The sequence below is a fragment of the Rhipicephalus sanguineus genome, chromosome 5, assembly GCF_013339695.2.
Source record: "Rhipicephalus sanguineus isolate Rsan-2018 chromosome 5, BIME_Rsan_1.4, whole genome shotgun sequence".
NCBI classification, from domain to species: Eukaryota; Metazoa; Arthropoda; class Arachnida; order Ixodida; family Ixodidae; genus Rhipicephalus; species Rhipicephalus sanguineus.
In genome coordinates this window covers 124,704,990-124,731,759 of record NC_051180.1, presented here as the reverse complement: position 1 = coordinate 124,731,759, position 26,770 = coordinate 124,704,990, and the positions used below count along the sequence as shown (strand labels likewise).

Below are 26,770 nucleotides of genomic sequence, written 5' to 3'. Positions count from 1 at the left end.
CAACTGACATGAAGGTCGAAGACATCAGTCTTGCTGTATAACAGTTTCAATATTGCAAAAAGAAGTCACAACATGTGCTCACAGAACATATTGACATCACAACTTAGAAATAATACAATGTACTGATGCAAGTAAAAGAAGAGTGCTGCCTTTAACACATATAAAAAACTTATGCAGAAATGCTTTATTACACAATATGATGCCACTTTTCCTGGCATAAAAGCCTCTTAATATACAGATCATTTCTACCTCTTTGACTTTAGTATCATGTCCACTGCATCGACAAATGATGGGACCAAGGCCCAGGGACGATTTTCTATCTTGATCTCGTCGCCAACCATATATTTCCCTGCAATGTGTCAAATTGTTAAGCAACAAGATAGTCCACAGAAGAGATGGCTGTGACATGCAGAAAACTCAACAAATACCTGTTTGCACTAGAATTCCCCGGATGCCAACTTGTTGAGCTCCGTCAATGTCATCACGAACATCCTTAGAAGCAAAAAAAGAAAATATGACAAAAAAAATGCAGCAGCTCACAAACTGAAATGCCTAAGTGAGCATAAAAATAATTTGCTGCACTTGATGAGCGGTAAACATTGTTCTTTATTTTTTATGTGTTCGCTTCACCATTACCGAAAAATTCGTACCTTTTGCAACAACAAAGAACTACAGCATCACACCAAGAGTTTTACACAACGAAGCTCTCAACAAGTGAGTCCTCCTTAATATGTACAAACATTTCAGTTCATATCATCCTACATGTAACACTTATTTAGTTAACCATCATGCATGTGACGATTGTTCAGTGACACAATACTAGTCTTCTTTCCTTCATTCATAGCAAGGGTCTCGTTTTGGCAGACTTGATGCCTTCGGGTAGTATGCGAGGGATTATTGGTCAGCTGCCAGCTCGTAAAAAGATCCCGTAATACGTGACACCAACAGGCACAAAAAAGAGCGTTCCACACTCGCCGCCATGGCTGCGATTGGCGCTGACTAACGCTCCTAGGTTTAAATGCACATATATACCCCACGAAGTGGACGGGAGGATGACCGCCGCCGTAGCTCAGTGGTAGAGCATCGGACGCATTATTCGAAGGTCGCAGGTTCGGTCCCTGCCGGCGGCAAGTTATCTTTTCGTCCACTTTACTTTCTTCACATTTATATTCTGATTACTACAAATAACATCTCCTATACTTTCCTTGGCATTATTGTCTGTTCAGTCTCATTAATATTGTGTCTAACAAAGAAAACGAGCCCTTAAAAGTCTTCTTCTTTCCTTCAAAACTAAGAAATGTTCCTTGAAGCATTCGTAAGCTATTTCAGAAGCTGTAAAAGCACTGAAAGAACGAACACAATATGCACACAGGCAGGACCTGTGGGCTCACATCTCACAAACTGAAATGCCGAGCACAAATGAGACACTGTAAATAGCTTGAAAGCTGGTGTTTTTGCAGGAAGGGTACAGGCATTACAGGGGTGCTAGGACAATGCACAGTATTCCCCTGTCGAGTCTGCAGAACTGTGCACATTCTTATGGGTGTGCATGCATGTGTGTATGAGCACGCATGACTGAGATGGCTCAATAATGAACCTGGAATTAAATCGAGCAAATGGTCAAAAGACGGTCTTCGCGTGCAACAGCATACGCAGTGTTTGGACATGCTGTCTTTCTTTTCGTGCAGAGCACTATCATTTTCATAATTAAATGAAATTTGTAATCACATCCCTCGTGAGCAACCATGAGTTCAATTCAGCCATATCTTCGCAGTTCACATTCGGTCAAAATGCAGCACAACTGAGACCAAGACACGAGACTTAAGAACATGTTCACTATATTGTGCTTGTTGCACAAAGCATGCTGGTCAGCAATCGTCCTGTGTTTTTGAATTTTTTTTCTTCCGCTCAGCTGTACTCCACTTGAATAAAGTAAAGGCTTGCTGTACCACATAACTGTGGATTTCCTACGTAATTTTATTACATATCCGTATCACTAATTGCAGATCAGCCATGTGCCGTACGTCCAAGTATTACATATTGCTTTGATGTACAATACAGTAGCATTACTCCATGTACAATACCATGTGTGTGCAATGAAGGCCAGTTTTCTTTGCTTTGTAATATTACTAGTTATAGGAAAATCACACCCTTTTTATGTGAATTCCACTCTGGAAAACTTATCAGAACTAAAAGCACGAACACCTTTAAAAAATTCTTAAGCTCTGACAATTACGTTTACTTACATACTCAAAGAGGCCCTGAACCACCTATCAGGCTGGATGAGAAGACACAATTCACGGATAAAGGACAGAACTATAAACGTCTTAAACCAAATTTTGAAGTTTTGTGCAGTGTGGGGAGTTTGCCAGTCAAGTGCAAAGTTTGAAACGCCACTTTTTCAAACACAGCATGCAGTGGGGCGGTCGCTAGAGGCTGTCCGCCAACATCAGAGAGTAGATTTCCATAGAAAGTTGACACTGGCCGATAAAAATTTCATCTCCAAGCAGGATGTTTGCATAAGTGTACTCCTTCCCGTAGTTAATGTGTATATAAACTGACTCTGTTACCTAAACAGGCTGTAGTAGTTGAAAAATATGAGCTTCAAATGTTGATCAGAATGCGGACTTCGGAGAGAAAATGAGCGTCATCTGCTTACACATGGCCACATGCGTTCAGCAGAAATGAAACAATGTCGTAGCCAATGATGTTGTCTTGCACCTTAAGAATGGAGTGACTTGGAAATAGATGGTAAAGGTTAGTTGGTTATGTTGAGCTTTATGGTGTGAAAGCAGCAGTGGCTATGATGTGCTACTCATAAGGTTTGGATGGGAAAGGGAAATGTAGCTCTTGTATTAACTCTACTTGTAGTAGGTCATTTAAAAAAAAATTTTTGCTAATACACTACTGGGAGGCACTTTACTCGTTCCAAAACGTTCGAGACTTTGAAGAAGGGTGGTTCAGGGGCCCTTTAATGAATGTTGAAGCTCTTTTATATCGAATGTTTGTGAGCGTGGAGACATGCATGTTCATTCCACCAGCTCATGTGGCCATCTAACAGCAACTAGCATATTCCATGAAACAGATAATTAAACATACATCACCAATCATAACAGTGTCTTCTGGTCGAGCATGGAGCTGTCTGAGAGCAGTCAGGAAGAAAGTCTTGTCAGGTTTGCCTACAATCTCGGCTGTCTTGTCAGTGGCAAACTCCAACGCCCTCACAAATGGGCCCGGTCCCAAGGCCAGGCCGTCGTTAGTGCGGTAGTAGCGTGCCTTGTGGATTGCAACAAGCAGTGCTCCGTCCAGTACTAACCTGTAAAGAATAATACAGTAAACTCTCACTTGTACGAACGTCGGTTTAACGAATATTTCAGAATAACGAACTTTTAGAAAATCCCCGGCGATTTTCTTATGCACTCTATGCAAAAATCTTTCAGTTAAACGAATTTCAGAATAGTGAATTTTTCAGTTGAACGAACTTGATCCGCGGACCCAGGCTCATTTTTTAAATCAATTCAACGAAGTTTGTGCACTGCAGCACTGGCATAGCCGATGCGAGCCGCCACTAAATCGCCCATCCATCGGCGGCAGGTTCAAATCCTGTAACTCTAGTCGAGGCGGTAGAGTATGTTAGAAAGTTGCGAGACTTCGTGTCTCAGCAACAAGCTATGCCAGAGGCAGTGCACAGAAACGTAGACTCTCTGGAAAGCTTTGTCTCTTCTTGCGCTTTAAAGGCCAACTCCGGCGATTTTTCGAGGTCGATGGATCTCAGTGAAAATCGCTGGGTACGTTCCTTTGCACGTTTCCGTCATTTATGTCAAATTACAGGCTTGAGACATGCGCAGATTGTTTGCAAATGATTTTTAGAGATCGTCTGCAAACTCCCTCCTGGCTTCCCACAATTATTGGCAACATTGCGTCTGTGACGTCAGTGTTGGCAAGGCGGCGGAAGTGACGCAGCCGAGGGCACCGCTAACTTCGGCGCTTAGGCCGCTACAGCGAGCGTCTGCTGTGCACAAGGCGACAGACAGCGTTGGTTTGGCCGGCGCTTCGCTGGTCGTCCCGGCTGCCACAGTTTTCGCACTCCGCGCCGGTGTGACCGGCATGCCTTGCACGACTTCCGGTTCGTTCGTAACAACGTCTACGTCATACGTAGACAGTACACTCGGTTGGGTTTCGGTTTCGGTGTTGCGCTTTTTTGCTTATTTAAAATTATTCTCCAATTTGCCGAGTATTTCTGCTATCGGGCCCGTAACAGTAACCTCTCAGGAACATAAAAGCACCATTACTTTGACATGGCCAAAAAATCGCCGGAGTTGGCCTTTAAGGGCACCAGTCCAAATGAAAATTGCAGATTTATTTTCAAAATAAATTGCATTTCACACTTTTGACTCTAATGTCTGTTGTGCCCAATGCTGTTCCATATTCTAGTGAATATTCAGTTTAGTGAACTTTCAGTTAAGTGAACTATTTCCTTGGGTCCCTTGGAGTTCACTCAATTGAGAGTTCACTGTACCACACTTCAAAAGTCCATGCTTTCTCTCAAGCATTTCACATGCTGCTGCCGAACAGTATGTAAATGAACATAATTACCGAAATGCTTCATTCATAGGAGCATAGTTGAATTTTTCTGGTGCCAATCCAATCAGTACAGCATTGGGGTCATTCGTATCCATACCTAGAAGACAACCCTCATTACTTTTTTTCATCACATATGATGAAGGAACGCTCACAGCTTTTGACACGAATGCACAGCTAACCACAAAAGTTGCACACAAAGCCCCCCCCAAAGTACCATAAGAATAGCGAGTTTTCGAATAGGGGCCCAACAGTTTGGGGCCCCAAACCCATTTGTGTGTGCTCGCTTTGGGTCAAGCACGAGTTTTCGAATAGGGTCTGTGGCACTTTGGACACTCCCCCTATTCTAGGTCACTCAATCTAGTCTTCGGCAAGAGCCGTCACTTCAGTGGGTGCCGTCATGTTTGTTTGATGCAAAGCTTTTGGGGCAGGCTTTGGGGCTCCTGCTAAGTTCAAGAAATCGTGTCCTCAACGCAAAACCCAAACGCTGTTTGAGTCTCGCGCATGCACAATGCCCTCGACGCTATTTCTTTGGGGCGCCAAAACGACTGGGGCCCCCTTTCTAAAACTCCCTAATGACATCCTTAGTCATGAAACCACTGCTTGTTTCTTTTCCCACAGTGTCACCGCAGTGCTGCGCAGTTGTGACACGACCATCAAATTCACAGACAGAAAGAAGTAATACAAGCAGCCTTCCCAGTTTTTGCATTGGAATACATAAGCGCATCGTAAACAGCATACATGATTTTTTTTCATTTGGCAAGTAACAGCCCTTACTTCCACGCAGATCTTTAACAAGTGAAGTCGCACATTTAGTGAGAACATACTGGTGTATGAGCCTTTGGTAATAACAGCTTTCGCATCAAACAACAGCAGTGGAGTCAACATATAACGTGATTGTCTACTTGTATGTGGCTATTCTTTAGATACTGCACATATCAACAAGAACATACACGCACCGCAGCTAACCGCAAAGCTAGCTCTCGAGGCCTGTAAAATGTTAAAACTAGGCGGCATTTGCCTATGCAATTGATGCGCACATTACACTGAACATACATCACTTGCTTTACGTTAGCTGCCTCACTGTCTTGAGCCAGTCAAAGAAACACTACACTAATATTGCCAATGCTGTGCTATTGCCAGTTGCCCACTGCATTACCATTACCAGCTGCCATGAGGCTCAAACGGACATGCGGGAACAAAAGCAACAGCGATATACATGCATGCACAGCGCGTTGCGAATGATAGCCGCGCATCAAGTACTTCTGGTGATGCATCAGCTGGTTATGACTTAGGCCACTGGCTCAATTCACACCAGCTTTCAAGCCTGCGATCACAAAACCTGCATGCGCCAGACCGGCTAGAACACTTTGCGTACCTTGAAATTCTTCCATAGCAGCCTCAGACACCATAAGGTGAGGTCTCAGGTTCCGCACCTCAATGAAAGACCTGGCAGCAGTCAAGGACGAGAAAATTTCGTCCAAGGAAATCTTGAAACCTAAACTAACCAACCGCTCGTGCAGTCGTCGCCGCGATTCCTTCGTAGTGTTTGTCACGAATTGGATTTGGATCCCGGCAGCACGTAACCTGGAAAAGAAAATCGCATTACGTTGAAAGTATTCGCTGCACACAACTTCACAGGAAGTTTCGGGTGCCACCGTTACCGGCTCACCTTTCTAGTGCTTCGACGGCCCCTGGAATGATCTTGTCGTCAACATGTATCGTGCCGCTCAAATCAATGAGGGCCGTCTTAACGTGTTTCGCTGAAGTCATTACTGAATATAAGCGACAGACCAGTGAGAAGCGCGGGCAAACGTTCCTGCAAAAGTGTATCATAACCAGGCTGCAAACAAGGCAGCCATGCTGTGGCTTCACAGGTTTCGTTTTCGCATCCGCGTGGTGGCTTTAAATCACACTACTGACTAAAAAAATTTCTTACAAAATTTTAATAAGCCAATTATTGCTTTTCGCTTAAGCATTTTTGGCAGTACATAATTTTCACTTAGTTAATTATTTATTTTACGTTCGAGCTTGTGCCCCAACGTTGTCGTGCCCTCAAAAACGAGCATCTCCGAGGTCAAGCCACAAATCTTAAAGGCTACGCTTTTTTTACGCACTACAAACGTCAGAACTATTAGGTTCCTCACAGAACACCTACAGTATATATAACATAAAACTCTACTGTCAAAACAACTTTTAGAGCCTAAATCACGTCGTGGCCGACATGTTTTAGATACAGCGCAACGTACACTTTCAGTTTCGCTATTACGCGCTTTTTCTTTTCCCCCCTTTTTTTTGCCTCCTTGGTGTTTTGCTAATACAGTCGCTTTTAATTTTACTCTGGAAGGTTTTCACTGTCTTAGGACATTCGTTAACCTAACACAGCTCTCTCTATCACTGTAGAACAAAAGAAATGTTTGCCACTCAATCAGAAAGTCGCATGTAAAAATATGCATTTGCTCTAATCTCATCCATCTATGACTCTCTCGCAACTAAAAATATTTCGTGCGGCAAAGAAGAGGTCGAACTCGCGGCTGAATTTAAGCGTGAATAGAGTTTTATACATATGACCACTTTCTAAAAAGCAAAAATATGAAACATAAAATTTACGCATCAAATAACGACAGCCTTACAGTATCACCCATTTGTGTTTGACATATCAGGTACATCAACAGTCCTACTGAAAGTACCATTGCCAAGCCATTGAAGCACGATTCCCTCCCACATGCACTGGCCTTAGTATTTTCCCGCCACAAATCAAGACATGCAAGATGAAAAACGACTGCTGTAACATGTAAGGGTTGCTTGCCAGTGGTTCAACAATGAACAGCAATGCAAGACCCACAAGCTTGGAAAGAGTGTATTGACTCGTTACTAAAATGCAGTGTACATGCAAGCGTGACAAATAGAATGGCTCATTTTTCTTCTATTATATTGTTTTTGCATGTACTGCTGGTTAGCTATGAACAGAGGAGAGCAACCAAGCTTTGTACTCAGCTATTCTCGATACTCGCTTGTCATTGGCCCATGCACCCAATAATATGTGATCACATATTATTTGACGCATGGGCCAATGACAAGATCAAGAAGAAATTACCCGAAACAAGAAGAATGTGTTAAATAACCCATGCATTCAAAAGCATGTTTCATTTCATATTAAAGATATGCTTGTAAAACCTGCTTTCATACACTTTGTGGAAGAGGGCCCATAATAATAATTGTTGGCATTTAACGTCCCGAAACCATGATATGATTATGAGAGATGCAGCAGTGGAGGGCTCTGGAAATTTCGACCACCTGTGGTTCTTTAATGTGAACCTAAATCTAAGTACACAGGTCTCAAGCATTTTTGCCTCCATCGCATATGCAGCCGCTGCGGCTGGAATTCGATCCCATCGACCTTTGGGTCAGCAGTCAAGCACCATAACCACTAGACCACCGTGGCGGGTGGAAGATTGGCCAAATTTAACAATTAATTCTGGAGTTCTATGAGCCAAGATCGTGATATCCTGTACCCCCGAGCTTCGCAGTGCACCATCGCAGCCATTCGCCTGCCAGAAAATGTGAAAGACCGCCCATTCTCATTAGAACAAGGAGAGGATGTTGACAAATATACCCATCAACATATTTTGTTAATAATCTAAAGTGATGTCCACGAGATGCTGCAGTGATGGTCACAGATCCAAGCGAATGCTCCAATGCAGTGTTGTGAACACTGTATGAAGCATGGTGCAACATTTTCATAATAAAACAGAGCTATGGCACCAACTACAGGAGGAAAATATGCTTTCACAGCTCACAGATGTTGCCACTGGATTCAAGCTGCTCAGCAGTCACTCAAAACATGCAACAAGCATGCATTGAGGATATTCTGGCATGCGCTCCAAATAGGGTTGCCACCTGTTCGGTTGTAGACCGGCTAGGCCGGTTTTTCAGATGGCGGGCCGGTTGCCGGTCTGCACCGGCCACCATTGGCCGTTGTTTTTTTTTTTTTGTCATATCGCGATTATTTATTTTTTGGGTGTTTTATAAGCGTCAATTCAACAACTACGCCGGTAAATATTTATCGTCAATCACCAAAACTTACGCTATTAGTCAACCATTTTCTGAGATCCCTTCAAGTCTACCGATCATTGAAATAGAGCCTATTATTGTGCGTGTATGGTACATGAATGTCCTACATTTTTGTGGCATCTGCACTTTTTAACGTTCCTTTGTGTCTATAATGCCACTGGCCTGCTGGATTCAGACGCAAAGAAGAGCTTTTTTTTATGGACGAAGCATTGCGGTTCCTTTTCAGTGCAGCATATTCAGAGTAATAAGCGAAGCGTCATTCCAAACATGGGTACTTTTATGTCAGCAATTAGGCTAGTTCGTTAGCTGAGTGTGCTGCTTTTGTTTATGTATTGGGTTTATTTGGCTCAATGAAAGCAATGTTACATTAAATGGCACTGCATGCCGAAGAATTGACATAGCATCTATCGTTCAACATTATTTTAATCTCCTGTTAATCCCCCCCCCTCGTCGAAGGGCTGTTTTTTTTTTCGGTAAAAGGTGGCAACCCTAGCTCCAAAAGTAAAAATAAACTGTGAAAAAAAAAAAACTGACGCAAGTTTAGCAGACAGACCTTCCGACATTTGAAGGTTGTGATGCAGTGCAGTTAGTGGTGCTAGTGCAAATTGACACTACCAACCTATTTGCCTTTAGGTTGAACACTTGTCTGTATGCCTGTTCTGGTTGAATAAACTTTCTCAACACAACCTTGTGTGTAATCTGCAGTCATATTAGTAGAGTTTAGATAAACGTTGTGCCGAAGTATGATGGGTTAATTTTCATCACTCGCCAATTTGTAAAAGGTCAATAAACATCTAATGTGCCTCTGCATACCACTCACAATGGCGCGTGGAAGCTGTGTACACAGCGGCGACATGCCGCAGCTGGTGACTCACACTTAATAATTGTTCGAGTTTAACGTCCCAAAACCATGATATGATTATGAGAGATGCAGTATAGGAGGGCTCTGGAAATTTCGACCACCTGGGGTTCTTTAACATGCACCTAAGTCTACGCACACAGGCCTCTTAGCTTTTTGCTTCCACTGAAATGGGGCCACAACGGCCGGGATTCAATCCTGCAAAGTAAACCACCCTTGATGTGTCACACATGTTGAGGCACTGTTAAGTTTGGCATACTGGCTTGCAATTAACATATTTATCCATGTGTCTCCATTTATCCAGGCGAACAACAGCCCTGAATGTGTGCGAGTTGACCATGTAATGGGCCCTTAAGGGGCAAGACAATGATACCCAAAGGAAATGTTTTTCATTGAAATGCTCAAAATTTTCCGTGGATAAGGATACTCAACAAAAAGAAAAACATATGTAGATGGCAATTTCAGCTATGTTTGTTGGCTTCAAGTTACGCCATGCAAAACACAGGAGGCAAGCTTCAGCCCACACCACTCATGGCACTGTGCGCAACTCACGAGTTCCCATCTGATGTGGAACATATTGCACTAAGTGTGAGTCGCGAAGCATGGGTACATTATCTATCAGGCTGAGCGCGGTACTCGCATGCGTTGCACTACCTCTGCATTACCCACACAACACTGTGCAGGTAATGCAGAGGAAATGCAGTGCTTTTTCTGCTGCATTATCTAAAGACACCACAACAGAGAATACAAACTTTCATCAGTAAATAGCCAATCATAAACAATGTGGCTTGGTACATGCAGAAAGCCAGGCAAGGGAATACGAGGGGTTCCGTATTTAAATAACATTTTATGTAAAAACAGTTGTTACATAAGTGTAACATAAAAGGAAGGCTACAAGTCTTCTACGCTCCACTTGTACGCAATTTCTTCCATCGCCTTCTTATTATTTTTTGACTCTATCAGCTTCTTCTCGAAGCCGTTTGACCGGTCCACTCCGTCCCAACGGTAGCCAGGACGAATTCCAAAGCGATTTGGCGGAGGCTCTGGGCCACTGTATGCAGGACGACCTGCACAAAATAAATGAAAATGCTCTTTAATACACGGATCACAGAAAAGCTTGTAGTGTGTCCCCAAGTTCTTAGTTCGGAGCACAACAGATAACCACACCATCTGCTGTACTGCAGAGATATCTGAAAGGTACTTTTCTCATAAAAGGGCAATCAGATAAATGCAGGCTTAACAACTTCACCAGAAAAGATGAGAGGAGAGAGGAAAGGCAGAGACAATAACAAGACACACATCTGGTTTGCGCTGGTACTAGGCACTGGTGGTAGGGCCAAAGAGACAAGAATGGAAGAGAAATAATGGGAGGAGACACTACTAGTAGCTAGCACGCTTGCAACATGAGCTATCAAAAAGTGCTAAACACTTTGAAGCATTCCGAGGCCACAGGCAATGCCGTAGTGGGGACTCTACAAGAGCTTTGTTGGCCATGGCTTCTTTAGTACGCACGCATATCTGAGTACATGAGCACTTTTGCATTCTGGCTTTCATCGGAGAACAGCGACCGTGGCAGGCAATCAAGCTAGCAATCTCATGCTTGGCAGCACAATGTCATGACTGATAAGCTGTCAGAGCAAACATTATAGTGGAGGATAAAAGTCACACGGTCCCTTATGCATTTGTGTAAGATGACTCAAAGGCAAAAGCCATCTTCTTCTTTTTCTTCTCAGTCGGGTGAATTGGTCTCTCTACCCCGCAAAAGTCTCCACCCACAACATGGTGTTGCAGTGCCTCGGGGGTCGGCCCACCTCGGACCAAGTGACAATGTCATGTGATGACATCGTGATGATGGCACAAATTTTGGTGACTTGTGACGTCATAGGGTGGTGTCATCACATGATGATGGTTTTTTGCATCAGTCGTGTTGACGCTGACAGCACCAACGGTCCCATTTGCAATTCGTACACTCAACCAATGGTGATAACGAGGCAATTGCACTTCTTTTGAACAAGATGGAAAATGCAGTTCAGCCAAATATTACTGCTCCCTCTGAGAGATCATACTGATGGTCTGGGTTCTGCAGAAAGAGAGCCAAATGTCTCCTAGGGGTATGATGATTAATTAATAAAATTATTGTGCTGAAAAAAATTTCTATTTGCATGTCTATGTAATGCGCACACATACAAATGCATGCACAAACATACATAATGGACTGCTGAACCCTCCCGAAAAATATTGCTGGCTATGCTACAGCCGAGTTGGTCACTTATTTTGTACTGAGCCTGCTATGGCAGTACAGAGAGGCTGGAGAACGGCACATGAAAGTGACTGTGCATTTCAGCCCTGTTGTGCGGACAGCAAATAGTGCATGCTCTGTCCACAGTCCCCCGTGCAGTGTACAGGCTGTTTCACACTTAGGGCAAATCTCAGAGCGCATGGCATCGTGATGCGGCGAGCACTACAGTCGCGCGCCGGCAGCAGCTCGCGCAGGTGCAGAAGCCTGAATGGCGTAATGTCGAACTGCGTCGTCTCCCACGACGACGCACACCGGTCGCATTGTCGGGAAGCGTGCTACTTTCAGGGGCAGCGCTCGCAGACCGAGCACATTGGGCGCACATTTTGGTGCCTCTTGTCGCTGCATATTATGGTAGCACACACAGCGAAGAAATATACGGTAGACTCTCGTTAAACGGAACCTGAAGGGACCAGGAAAATATGTTCCGTTTAGCAGGAGTTCTGTTTATTGAGAGATGAACAGGCATGCAGAATACAAGCCCTAAACCAATCGTATGAGAGGCAGTTGTTCCATTTAAGCAGCTGTTCCGTTTAAGAGATTTCCGTTTACTAAGAGTCTACTGAACGTGCACACTCTCAGTACCCAAACTTTCCGAACGAAAAAATGATGCATGCTGTCAAAAGAAGTTTGTAGAATGCTACTTTTGCCAGTGACTATACTTGTAACTCCACTTACATGATACTTGGAGGATTTAAAAAAATTTCGCAGGAGCAGACTTATTCACGACGCAATCTTGTTCCATAATGAGATAATCCTATGAGTGCTTGGACAGCCTTGGAAAGATGCTTTACTCACTTCCCTCGCCAGGCCTCACTGTAAATTTTGGTCACAGACTGAAAGTTGTAAGGAGGGAGCATTTTACCCAAAAGGATATTTCAGATCAGTTCATTACTGATTGAATTAGAAGAAATCAAACTGCCCTATTACCAAGCAACCAGTACACAATAGCCCCTGTCAGCAGATAGTCCACCCCTTTGTCTCGGCAAGCGTTCACAAGCAGCATACTTTTCCTGTGTTCCCCTACACACTGGAGCAGAGCAGCAGGTTCATGCTCGTGACGAGCCCCACTTCCTTTTTCTTTTCCTTCTCTATTTTGCCTCACAGCTTGGGCCGCACTACTGCTCTACATTTCGCTCATTCTCATGGCTGTTCATCATGTCTATTTTCTCATCCAATTTCTCAGGTATTTGTGCACGTTTACAGTGACTTAATAGTGTTATCCAGTGCCACTCACAGCCACCACGGACAAATCAGAACACACTTTCAGCTACAGGAAAGGTAGGAGTGGGCAACTGGCCAATAAAGTTAACACAAATCTAGGCAGATAAACTAATAAACAGAGCTAAATGTTCTGGTGTTTCATGTGCCAAAACCATGAAATGACTATGAGACCCACTGCAGTGGGGGACATCAGACTTAATTATGACCACCTGGGGTCCTTTAACATGCAGCTAAATCTAAGTACAGTGGAATCTCGCTGATACGATTCTGCATAACACGTTTTTCTTTTTATTCCTGGCCAACGTCCTTTGGAAATAATTTATTTTTTCATATGTTTGAATACCATCACATCTTTGCCCAAAAGTTGGATAATACGACTGCGAAAGTGGATCTTGACCGATATACCTAGAAATCCTATGTGTATTCTTCGGTATTAGCTCAAACCACGTTCCAACAAGCCACGACCTGCACATTGCACAGCCGCTGAGGTCACAGCAGCGTCGGTTTTGCAGCAAAAAGATCGCTGCCAGGTGCAGCCCACTGCGTTCAATGATCAGGATGATGTGCCAAGCGATGCAAGGTATAGATGCGGAGTCCTGCGGTGTGGCGGCAGTTGCGGACGATGGTGGCAACGACGACGACGCATTAGAAGCCGGAGTGAGCCATGGTGACCAGTGTTCAACCGCAAGCGATGCATTTGAACAGTTGGACGCACTTCGTATATCTTCGTTGCGAATGCAGAGCTGAGTGAGCAAACTGCAGCCTCTCTTTTGTTACTTTTCAGAAGAACTTACTCCTAGACATTGAAATGAAGAAAGAGCAGCGCAAACTGACCAGCTACTTCAATGTTGCTCAATAAAAGTGAGTTGCTGACGGAGTACGTTTTATTTTCCGGTTCCTGTGAAAAACGTGGTAACGAGATTCCACTGCACATGGGTTATCTAGCATTTTGCCCCCATCGACAAGGTGCAGCTGCGGCCGGCAATCGAACCCGCACCTTCGCACTTAGCAACCCAACACCACAGTTGCCAGCTGCCATGTCGTGTCAATAAACAAATCTAAAACGTTCAGGGTCAGTGATGCTACCTACCAGAAGCACCTTCTCCTGTTTGCTTCTTCTTTTTCTTTCGGATGTAGTTCAGCATCGGGTCTCCTTCTCTTTCCTGGTCCTTCAGGTGTTTCTCCAGGTCTTCGTCATCTTCATAACGACTGAAGGGCTTGGACATTTCGTGCAGGTGTTCAGCCAGATTTTGGTCCTGCTGCTCTTGCTGAGCGAGACTGCAATAAGTACAGATATCAACATTCAGTTGTGGGACTAACTGCCAGTTGGGCGTGTTGGTATACATTCACGATGGTGAAGAGCTAAAAGAAACGGAGACTTATGAAGAACACAGGACACGGCGCTTTGTCCAGTGTTCTTCATAAGTCTCCGTTTCTTTTAGCGCTTCACCATCATGAGGTGTGGGACAATCTTCAAAGTGAAATTACATCTCAATATTGGACGCTGGGACATGCATGTTATGACCCAGAGCCCAAGCTTCTCTGGAGTATGGCACCAAGGGTTAATCTAATGCCTTATCCAATACAATGAACCACAATTCAATTTGGTTTCAAAGCAAAACAAACTGGCATTCTCAAGAGATAACTTAATTTTAAAGAATGCAAAAGAGCATGACTGCGACAATCACTACAAACTGGTGCAACCATGCATGGCAAGTTAGACATGCTATAGCAATGTCAATTATGAACTATACATCTTAGTATCAGCTGAATGTTCAAACAATTAAAGAGAAAAATGTATCTGGGGGTTTGGAGTACCCTAAGTTTAAAGTAAGTGACACAAGGGTGGTGTTACTCTGACATCTGCACAGATGGCTGTGCAGAACTGGTTTGTGCATCGCTTGTATGTGGCTTATCAAGACTGCCGGTATATATACAAGCAAGGGGGGAACACGGATGGGTACTTCTTGCTTGAACTGTCAGAAGGCGTGTCTGAGTCCGATTTTCTGTCCCAGCACACTGCTGAACACGAAAATAAGTAAACCAGGCATGCAACAAGTCACAGACCCACACAGCTTCACGCAGCTAGGATGTGTTGCCACTGTGGCTGCAACTAACTGGCAGTCACGTTTTACGAGCAATTCGAATGTAGGCAAAACAAAAGCCGCTGACATACCCCGCCAAACAAATTCAGTCGCCGACCGTTTATTCGGACACGCTCGTGGCACCGCCACTCGTCGCATAGTTATGTAAACTCACGACCGAAAATTCGGACGCCCCACAGTGCGCCGTTCGATTTTTCGGACTCCAGCTGGCTGATCGCGTGCGACGTTGAACGCCATGACAAGCTGTCAGCAATGTTCAGATTATTTTTGCTAGGTTGCCAGCACTGAAATGTTGCACTGAGATCGTGCCAGTGTCAAAATCCACGCAGAAATTACCGATCTCGAAGGCTATGTTTGTTGGCTACATGTAACGGTTGCCTTTTGGCTTTAGCCAGTCAAGTATCCATTGACCGGCTAACACGGCCAAACAGCAGGCCAAGCCAAGCCAAGACCAGAACCGGCTCGATGCGGCGGCGTTTGAGGTGAATTACGGGGCGTACGAGTACGACGCGTACCCTAACTCGGACAAACCGAGTATGACAACACGAGCGCTGCAACATCAACTAGACCAACGTCGTTCCCTTTTGGCGTTTGAGGGTTTGCGTCAGATGTTTCTGTGGCTAGGCCTGATCTGCGTCCCGAGCTTTGCGTCTCGTTCCCTTGTTAGTTGCTTGGAGTGCGAGGCCTGTGGTGCGATCTTGTACGCGTTCCAAAATAAGCACGGAGGCGTGGTGTTACATCCAGTTGCACGCGATTGGTCAATGCAGGGCTGCAACGTCTGTTGCGGTTCACACTGGCCATTTGCGTGCGGCTGGATGTAACACCACGCCTCCGTGCTTACTTGGAATGCGTACAATATCGCACCACTGATCAGCTCCGACGCCGCCTGTTCCATGTGTGCTGTCGGAAGTAAAGAAATGCGGCGACTACAAGGCCCTGACGATGGCGAAAAAAGCAGCGATTATTCACCAGGTGGAAGGCGGCTGACCTCAATCCAAAGTTGCTTGGGTGTTTTTGCCGAGTTGGCCGATGAGATCATCCGTCAGCTACTCGAACCAGTGCATGTGGTCAGTGACTGTCGAAATGATGCGCCTCCCACACCACAGCGATCAAATGATGCAGATTTAGCGTTATAGGTCTAGAGATTTGGTATGGTGGCGCCACTGCTCCCACCCTCTGTTGGGCGAGCGGTGTACTCTTAGGTTGGGAGAATAGGCCTAGTGCGCTGCAGTTTTGACTGAACAAGTGGCGCCGCACGCGGCGCGTTTCTAGTCAGTCGCGGCTGAGAGCGGGTGCCTACGGGCGGAACCATAGCAACTCGAAAGGACGAAGCTAATTCGCGGTCAAACAGGTGTGTAACTATGTATTGTGGCGTGTATCGCTGTCGCAACAGCTACAGAAACACTGTCATTAAGCTGCCGTAACTATGTATTGTGGCGTGTATCGCTGTCGCAACAGCTACAGAAACACTGTCATTAAGCTGCCAGAAATAAAATTATATGGATTTATATGGAAGGCTCACGAGAACGAGCAATGACAGCATCGGATAAGGGCGGTGCGACGTGCTAGATAAACAGACGCTCTTAATTTTTTAATGCTTTCCTTGCTATTACTGCGCATATTTGCTCGTTGTGGTCATAAAGTCTGCCTTCTTTTAGCCCCAATGGAGGTCTTAGGCAGCTCGTGAAGCACCGAAACCGCATATACAGTGCCCACTTCTTGCGCAATGATGAGAGAAGCTCGAAAGCCCTGCATTCTGCCTGTGTGTTCCGACACGTTTTCCTGCGGGCTATGGGAAAGGTGACAGCGTGACCCTGCGACGAAGCGTTAAACAACCTCGTATCTAGAAGGGGACGCGGCGATGGCCAGAGCCACGCGCATGACAGGTCTGTGCAGGATGTGTGCTCGCACTTGTTGACAAACATATACAAGGCGGCGACGAGCTTGCTTACACCATCTTCAGCGTCCACCCTTGCATCTGCACCTTGCTCCCACAATGTGCAATTAGGTCTATAGACGGCTGGGAAAATGTGCAGAAATCATCGAAAAGTCTGAAGGGAACGAGCCAGCGTAAAAAAAAAAAAGTGAGAGGAACGAACGTTTTTTCTCTTGCTGAGCCCGAACATCAACTAACACACGCAGACTGATTAATAGCGAGAAGCCCTGATGAATAGCGAGAATGGATGGAAAAGTCAAAGGTAGCTCTTCGCGTAATAGATGAGGGAAGAAAAAGCACGAGCCGAGCGTGCCAAGCGTTGGCGATGTTGCCGGATGGAGGCGCATCTTCGTGACAACGCCTTTAATTTAATGTAAATATTGGAAGACCTTGATAAAACTTTGATAACCTGAAGGCGGATGTCCGAGTCGACGCTCTTCACACACGTGCAACTGACTTCGAAGGGCCCCTTTGCTGACACAGTTTGCTCCCTGACGCCGCAAACATGGTTAGCGGCGTAAAGATCACTGCCGTGAAGAAGACTGCTTTTATTTTAAATAACTTTCTACGTATTCAGTTCCGCGAAATCCACACAGTCACGCACGCTGCTCGTTCCGCAATGCCATTGCTCTGCTCACGCAGAGCGGCATTCGCAACATGCCACGACGGCTGACGACGGGATCATGCGCGCGGCCGCTACTCGCGGCGCTGACTGTCCTAGCGCCGCAGCGCCATCATACCAGCTGTCGAGGCCTATACGCGCGCGCCCGTGCGCGCCTACATGTTTCAGCGCGGCAGTGGCGGTTGCGGCGGCAGCGTTTCTTTTAGAACAGCAATCTTTGTTCGCCTTTTCGTGCATAAGTACACCGTGCTGACTCAAGCTGACTTGTGTTTCACGTATCCGTGGAAAGGCAGCCTGTCAAAAGATATCATAGTGCTAGCAGGCACGGACGAGAAAGACACAACAGGACGTCCCTGCGCGATGGTGGAAGCGCTAGCGGACACGGACGTCCCGTTGTGACTGCTAGCGCTTCAACCATCTAGTCCAAAAAAACCACTTTCTTAAAGCCGGCCTCTCCGCAACTCTGGACGGCATTCAACTAAGTCCCCCCCCCCCTTTTTTAAACGAACATTTGTGGCCCTACTGAGAACGAGGAAGAAAAGCGACAGGATAAAGGATAGGATCTCTCGTTTATCTCCCTCGTCCTGAGTTACACCACAAATATTTCTATGCATTAACTCGCTGAACGTACCCGTTCAGCGAGTTGGTGTCACCCGAGAAAGGCAAGAGACGTCTTCATCCCGCTTACTGCTGAAAACCAAGCTATGAGCACACCCTTCCGCAGAGAGAAAAAAAAAAACGCAGCTGGCTGCGTGCAGCAGTAACAAGAAACAATTAGTGCTGCTACGTCCCTTTTGAAACCGCACTGGGAGCCCATCGGACCACACACACCATTTCGGGCCGTGTGAAGCGCCCATGAATCTCTTGTTGGGTGTCGTCTGCTAGAAGAGCGCGTCGACGGCTCTCGCGTGAGCATGACTGCGAGAAGCAACCATCGTGTGTTCTGCGGTTGTCGTAGGATTGAAGATATGGACAGGTGCTTCAATGAGTTGTTTGTCGCTTTGCTCGAAGTTGTACGCGAGTGGTATAAGTTGTGCGGCATGAAAGAAGCAATTCCTGAACGCAACGGAGACTTCCCACATCGTCAAGGAGCGCATAGTGCAAATGAAAATCGTGGACTACGACGTACGAGTGGCGGTGAGCTTATTATTATTTTTTTGTTTCTCTCCAGGGACGTTGCAAATGCGTGTCTGTTTCCGCACTGACTGCCAGTGCTCGCCGTTCGGGCAGGCACGACGAGATCACGCGTCAGAGCGAAATACACTGGCGTTCTCTAGACGGCATGCAGCCTGCTCCTTCTTTATTTCTCTCTGTCCTGCAATGTCTGTGTACACAAATCAAACAAATAATAACAGCTGAATGAAAGTGGGATCATTTATGGACGAAGTTCGACGAGTTGTTTACACGCCACTCAGCTCTGGTGGAAAGTTAACTTCTTTCATTTTCGTGTAATTTCTGTGGGAAACGGCAGAATTCTACAGGTGGTCGTTTGCCAAAGGTGTTCCTGCAGCTGATGTGACAGCCATGCACGCAGCAGTAAGAGAAAATGCGGACTTTAGCGACGCGCTTACCGTCCCGGCGCGCCCCTGAGCAACCGGCTCCCATCCTAACTTTTCCGCTGCGTACAGGAGGGGGCGCTGTCACCTCGGCTTGAAACAGCAGTGCACGAGGCCTATTGCCTACCCACAGGGGTGGCCAAACATTGGCTGTAATCAGGCCAACTTAGTTGCCCGTAAGCGTGCACGTGTACAGACGCACACTGACAAGTTTTTTCTGGCTGCTGGGCCAATAAAGGTGCTTTTTTCTGGTTAATTCTTTTTTTTCGGACTCCTGATTGTTCAGACTTTTCGGCGGTTCCTGCCGAGTCCGAATAAACGGTCGGCAACTGTATATGCAAGATCAGTCTTATTGTCGTTTATATAAATACAAGCAACAGGCAGTTGACATAGGATTGTGCCTCATTCTTATGGATGGGGTACAGCTGATGCTAGTGTTTGCTTGTTGCTACAAAAAAAAAAGTTATTTTTCATGGAAAACTTCATGAAATTATATAGCTTTTGTGACACTGTATCATACTTAAGTTTGCTTTGATGCTTTCATGCAGCTCACATGCATGCTTGAGCAGTGTGTGCAGAGAATTAGGTTTAAAAAAAAAAACAGCACAATGACTTCTTACCCTTTCCCCCACTTGCTGTAGATGCTGGCCATTTCCGCCTCTTTCGCAGCTTTCTCCTTGGCTTTGTCAGCTTTAGTGGTGTCTCGAAGCTTCACAACTTCTTGCACTTTTTCCTAAGCAAACGTGAACAAAGTTAAAGAAATAAACAATGCCACTTCACGTAAGTGTCCCGGCAAGCACACTTTACATTTAAGTTCACAATGTTCGACATGAAAGTAAGAAATTCCTTCATTGTCTCAAGGTACCTATGTGCTGATAAGAAAACATTCTAGCTACCTTTATGAGAACAGGGAACATAACATACAAGCAGGTGCTCTTAAAAAAACACTTCTGTATATAACATAACAGCAATTCCAAAGCCCCACACACAGGCACAAGATGACAGGTCAGCAAGCACAATTAATCCTCAAAGCAGCAACGTTTTCCAATGCTGGAATACATGTAACTCCTCTTGGATGCCTTCTTACAAGGATGCATAAATCTGCTTTTGGTACCTTCATGGCATTGTTCCAGCCCCAGTTCGATGAGGTCACTGAACTACGCTCAAACCTCATTATAACAGAGTCACATCTGCCACGAAATTAACTTTGTTATATCCGAAAATTCGTTATAAACGTTTATTTATAACACTGTAGCTATGGCAAGACTATTCTTCATTTACTTCGTTATAACCAATAATTCGTTATATCCATGTTTGTTATAGCGAGGTTTGAGTGTATACTCAAGAGTTCACAAACACTTTGACCTTGGGGCAGCACTAAACCCCTTCACCCCCCCCCCCCCCCGTTTCTAAAGCCCTTTCTGTCTACCAAAGTAGCACCGCATCCACATGTGGATCCCTTTATTTCACTCTGCAGTATTATCTTGAACCTGGATGGCTTATCACTCAACGAGGAAGTCGCAATAATATGACAATCATTCCTTTTCCTTTTGGCACAATGTAATGACACAACACTGATCATACAGCTACCTCACCAAGCCTAAACGCCCACAGCACTGCATCAAAACATTATGGAATCGACACAGTGCGGTTGAAAAACTGCCTGCAGCAAAACTGTGACATGCCCACATTGACGCGTGGGAAAATATTGCTATCCGTGAGCGTCAACAGCCTGCATAACTTCTGAATTGATTCCTGCTCACATGTTAAAGAAAGTCATTTCTGCCTGAAAGGTGAAGCAATGGTAGCGATAAAAATGCACTTAACATGTATACAAAGGTTTGTGTCTTATTGACCCTATATATTTCAGTACTGTGCACCTTCAAACGTGCCTCTCTTAATGTTGCCTAGAGCAGAAACAAGTGGTTCCTTGGCCTGAGCGGACAACCCATACACAGGAATCTAACACGAATACATAGTGTGCACATGCGTCACCGAGCACCGTCACTTTTATCAACTTCTGGTACATGTCACTGGCATGGCTGGGTACCTAATGACGCTGTCGCAGACAGCTGCCGTGTTGTTACATCATGCTTGCACCCACTCAGTTCGGCCTTACGATGCAAGTTTGTGCAACTATCTGCTGCAGGTGAAGCACATTGTCTTTGAAGACCACTAACAGGGAGCAAAGTGTGGGTATGTTCTCCCTGCCTAACATTACTATCCGGCATTGTGAACACACAATGCAACTTTCTGAAGAGCACCGGCGTGTTTGGCTGGCGCAAATTTATGAAAATGACTTGAAAAACTTCGATAATATTCGTGTCTTCAGGTGTAACATTATTACGGGTAAGTGCTATCCAAGCACTTACCCATAAACAGAGATAGCTTACAGTAATCACTGCACCTGCAAGCTTCGCCAGTACTACGCTGCACGCAGTCAGCAAATAAGGGAGGCTGTTGAAATCGTTATGACAGTCGCAGGGGTGAGCAGGTTGCATTGACACAAGCAAATAGTGAAACAAGTTTCATTCACTGGCAGTTTGAAGTACAGCACCCCAAGGTTAACTTTCCGATCGGTTTAAGTGGGGGGTCCGGTAACCTCTTTTTTTTTTAACCATTTGTTAATTCTCTAAATCAGTCTTGTTCGTAGTTGCACCTTTGCACACTAGTGAACAACAACGAAAGAAAAATACAAGGTAAAAAAAAAGCAGCAAAAACATACGAGACAGAAAAAAAAGTAACAGACGTTATCGGTATGTACCATGTGAAGTTGTTACCATGCAATCACACAATTTTTTTTCTGGCCGTTTCCACAAATGCAGATCAAAAAGCCCCAGCATCTGTACCGTTTAAAATAAGTAGGAAATTTCAATTTTGCACTGTATGAACTACTTCAGTGGCGGGGGCCGCGTCCGAGGTAAACTTGGCGACCCATTTCAATGGGAGCTGCTTCGCTGTGAAACCATTCACTCATCCAGTCGTAAAATATTGTGGGCCTCAAGGGACTTTGGGCTTTCACTTGTTCTTTGGTCACGAAATTTGTAGTGAAAACGAGATAATTAAATACCCCCAAGCAGGTCATGGCAGGCAACAAGCTGGAGTCCGCGGTGGCATCTCAGCCGACGGAAATCCAGTATGGGTCGAATTCGTCACACATTTTAATCTTAGTCTCGCATCGAGTCAACATTCGAGGTCTTCCTGTTCGAACGAGCTCGTCGAAGTACGAGAGCCAAAAACCGTACTGCTTGATTTTCGACATACCGGGTAGCAACAGGTGACAACCTGTAAACAACCCACACTGCAGCACGTGAACTGTGGTAGGTACCCAGGGATGGCAAGAGAGGGTGACCGCAACGCAGGTGACGTTAACGCTATATATATGCGACAAGTAGCTTTACTGTTAATCTTTATTAGACCTATTGAACAACCTTCATGCAGGTCATTTGTGTTTATCAAGAGCAGCCTCTGTAAAGAAATGTGTATGCTCTCTCTCGCATTGCATGTTTGTACTCAGAGCCATTAGCCCATTAAAGAGGCTTAAAGGCCAACTCCGACGATTTTTTGGCCATGTCAAAGTAATGGTGCTTTTATGTTCCTGAGGCGCTCCTGTCACGGACCCGATAGCAGAAATACTCGGCAAATTGAAGAATAATTTTAAATAAGCAAGAATGCGCGACACCGAAACCCAACCGAGCATACTGTCTTCGCGTGACGTATAAGGAGGCAAAAACTGGAAATCGTGCAAGGCATGCCGGTCCCGCCAGCGCGTAGTATGAAAGCTGTGAAGAGCAGATGCTCAGGGGAAAGGTGACTCCCTCGGAAATATATCCTGTGCGTGACTGACCGTGCTACGTGCACAAGCTCCTCGGAGTTGTCGGAAAATGACAGCTGCGGTTTGGACGCATTTGTAGGCCAACTAAAATCACCATTCCATTCCTCTTCGATGAAGTGGCACCTGTTTAGTTCCTTGCTTGCATGGTTGCGCATTCCACCGCCAGATGGCGCCACCTGCCCAGGCAGTTTGTGGGGCCGCGGTTGGGTAAAATGCTATCGCTGACAAATTTGCGGACTAACTAAAGCTTCTTAATATTGCTATGGGAAGAGCGCATAAGTTTGGCAATAGCGGCGTTCAACGTCGTGTTGGTAAGGTTGAAGGAATTTAATATAAGCTAAGTACGAGCCACCTTTCCGCACCAACGTTACTTGATTAGGCTACTTTGTTTCGCACGACGCACAGCTGACTGTATACCGATAGGCCCGGTGCACCCTGCATATGTTACGGAAAGTGTTTACGCATCGTAATGTTCACGCATGTGCATTCTTTAGCCGGTACGATATCACCGCACTTTCCGTGCGGTATATCGGCATTGCTAGCTCGAATATAAAGATGCAGGGTAATCGTTAGGTGCGAGTGTTTCGTGGCTGCGAACGGTGATCATATGCAGCCCACAACTCAACACCACTTGCCACCCATCGCATGCATTACGACAAGGAACTGAAATTCACACCCCCAGCCAACGAAGCGCTCGCCAAACACACGCGATTGTTGCCTTGCAGAGAGCAGACGCTCTAGTGGCCCCACGGTTCCATCACTTCCTCTTTAACAAAATTGACGTCACGCACACAATGTTCCCAATAATTCTGGGAAGCGAGGTGGGCAGTGTCGGGGCAATCAATAAAATTCACTTGTAATGAATCTATGTATGTCTCCAGCTTGTAATTTGGCATAAATAATGGGAACGTGAAAAGGAACGTACACAGTGAATTTTGAGATCCACTGACCTCGAAAAATCACCGGAGTTGGCCTTTCAGCAGCTTAGTGTTATTACTGAGAGTGCCCCTCATAGCTCACGTGTTTCTTAGGTATGTTAAACTACATTATTTCACTTTACCAGTCTCAACGCAGCATCTGTCCATACAAGCGGTGGTAGCCCAAGGCTGACCTGGTATGCCCATGGACGCTACAGTGACACAGCGTCTCATCAGATCACAAAGTAAGCAGTAGACATAAAACACCATGCATGTGCTGCCCAAAAACACAAACAGTGTTTCCTCCTGGAAAGCATTCAGAGCCTACCGTCAGACTATATTTCTAGGAAGAATTAAAGTGAGAATACCACTTTGCACTGGCATGGACCAAACGTATTTGTTGGGGTGCCTTAAATGTAGAAACAGGAAGAAAAAGGAAAATAGAAAAAAATAGCATGTGAAGTGGTGCAGTCATTGAGTCAGCTTCATGTTCTGATACTCGGAAAAACAGTTCTAATCATTTCAGCTACCCGGCTCCTTTGCTTACACGTGTAGCTGTTCAAGTACAAATGTCAGTGGATGCCCCCAGTATTTGATGCTGCCATTAACAGCATCACAAAAAAAGCTATGCACCTGCCTCACGGCTCACATTCATATACAGATGGAATTGCACACTGTATAGGGGACCACAGACTGAAAAAAAAAAACACCTCCTTCCAGAACAGCATTCACTTATTCGGGTAATAAGTGAATGTTATTCTTAAAATAAATCAGCACATATAAAAATGATGTTTAAACCTCTTAGTATAACAAACACATAATAATATGACAATATCCTTACCACTTCTTTGCCCTTGGTGCTTTCCCTTTCATCCTTCCTGTGCTTTTCCGACTTATGCTTCGACACCGAGGGCGAGCCTTTTCTAGTTACCTTTCTACTTTTGTGAGGCGTCTGCTTTGAGCGCTCTCGGAACTTCTCACGCAATTCACCCGGTTGAACAAGGTAGTGCCCGGAGCCGTCGGGGCACGAAACCTTCACAGGGTCAGAGCCACGGAGTCTGAACGGCACTGGGCTTTCACTCATAGAGCGAGGTTGGCGCACGGGTGTCAAATCACTGTCCGATCCACTGCGCTTTTCCGGTGCTTTCCCCGGCCGCGGTGGCGACAAGTCGCTGTCTGAATCATGTCTACCTTTACTGGGGACACTATCAGTCGTTCTTCGAGGGCGCTCGGGTGAAAGGTCACTGTCGATGTTTTCGGCACCACGCGTAGTCCTCACCGGTGATAAATCACTATCGGAGTCGTGCCGTGCCCGTGGCATCCTCTCAACACCACGGTCATCGCTCGGTGACTTCGGTTCAACCTTTATGCGTACCTCAGCATGGTCGGGTGAATGACGTCTTTTGTCGTGCTTGTGAGACTTGTTTTTGGATGAGCTGTGTTCGGAATCGGTATGGCCTCTTCTCGATTTCGAAGGCGGCTCGGGTAGCTCGTTTGATGCATGCGTTCGACTGTGCTTGCCGTCACTTTTGTTTCGATTGTTCCTTCTTTCTGCCGTTTGATCAGTCGGTTCCACTTTTACTTTAACTCTGGCATCTTTGGCCCCAGAAAGGTCGGGAGATGAACTTCGCTGTGTGCCAGTCTGTTCCTTCCTATGTTTGCGTGCAACCGAGAGAGTGTCGTCGCTTCTGTGCTTCGATGATGACGAATGGTGCTTTTGAGGGGACCCGCCCGTCTCTCTGTTTGATCTGCTCGGGGGCGATGGTCTTCTCGGTGGAGATACATCACTACTCGATGAATGCTGCCTCGCCCTTTGAGGGGATGGCTTACGACGGGAACTTTTCGATTCCACTGGCGGTGGTGTCCCTCGGTTGCGCTGGCTCCTCGCGCGTTCTTCGTGCTTTTCCGGTAACTCCGCATTCGCACTCGGCCGCTCCGGGGAGAGGTCACTGTCGGAATCGTGCCTGCCTCTGTAGCAAGCCTGCCGCTTCCGCGGAGGCGACTCATCGCTGTCCTCGGCTGGTCTTTTCTCAGCAAGCGAGCCAACTTCTTTGCCTGCATCTGAATCAGAAGTACACAATTAGGACGCGCACAACACGCACACATATGCGCGGCGGCTTCTCAGTTAACCACGAGCGGCGGCAAACCGTTCAAAGCATTGAATTGGAAGCGTTTAAGAGCGAGCTCACCTTTGCCAATCTTTTTCCACTGGGCAGGCGTGTACTGCTCCGCTACACGGGCCTGTAAAGGTCGGTCGTCAATAACAGAAGCAACTACAGGTTCGTCGTCTTCGGGTGTTGCTTCGCGACTCTGTGCCGAGGGGATATGCTTCAAATCGACGTCGTCATCCAGTATTCGTAACCTACCGAACGAAAAAGCGCAAATCAGCCACTGGACAACTTGAAAAAGAACCGTTCTATTCGGCATGCGCAACCCAAACACAGCAAAACAGCGGCCAGCCCACTTGAGCTTTCGCGGTTCACTACCGACACGCAATAAGCTCGTAGCCACAATGCGCATAATGATAAGCGGGTGAAACGAGGACTTACCTCTGCGTTGAAGAAGGCTTTACTCGTTTCTTCTTTTTCTTTTCCTTCCCGGACATGTATTTCTCTAGATATTTGAGCTTATCGACGCTCTTTGCCGGGGCAACAACATCCCCAGACGACGCCATGACGGCCGTTTATACTTGCTCCCGCTTGAACTCTTCACCGCATTTTACCTTGTTTACGTGGCTTCCGAGATTTCAAGAAAGTCGCGAGGCC

The 26,770-nt window shown here is 45.8% G+C and overlaps 3 protein-coding genes and 1 non-coding gene across 5 annotated transcripts in view; 2 read left to right on the top strand and 2 right to left on the bottom strand.

The window, feature by feature from the left end:
- Positions 1-26,770, top strand: part of LOC119394219 (uncharacterized) — a 273,711-nt gene that overhangs the window by 204,626 nt on the left and 42,315 nt on the right. The window lies entirely within an intron of this gene.
- LOC119394221 (haloacid dehalogenase-like hydrolase domain-containing protein 2) lies at positions 163-6,438 on the bottom strand. Its single transcript, XM_037661509.2, has 6 exons — positions 6,254-6,438; positions 5,960-6,168; positions 4,597-4,681; positions 3,100-3,316; positions 429-492; positions 163-349 (listed from the first exon to the last, which is right to left on the bottom strand). Exons 1-6 carry the CDS (start codon positions 6,415-6,417, stop codon positions 246-248), a joined length of 843 nt encoding a protein of 280 aa, XP_037517437.1. The 5' UTR covers positions 6,418-6,438; the 3' UTR covers positions 163-245.
- Positions 1,059-1,130, top strand: Trnam-cau (transfer RNA methionine (anticodon CAU)). Its single transcript has one exon. It is a non-coding gene; the product is annotated as a tRNA-Met (tRNA).
- Positions 10,342-26,753, bottom strand: LOC119394220 (BUD13 homolog). Its single transcript, XM_037661508.2, has 6 exons — positions 26,555-26,753; positions 26,195-26,367; positions 24,847-26,066; positions 19,874-19,986; positions 14,125-14,312; positions 10,342-10,581 (listed from the first exon to the last, which is right to left on the bottom strand). The coding sequence occupies exons 1-6, from the start codon at positions 26,677-26,679 to the stop codon at positions 10,406-10,408; spliced, it is 1,995 nt and encodes a 664-aa protein (XP_037517436.1). The 5' UTR covers positions 26,680-26,753; the 3' UTR covers positions 10,342-10,405.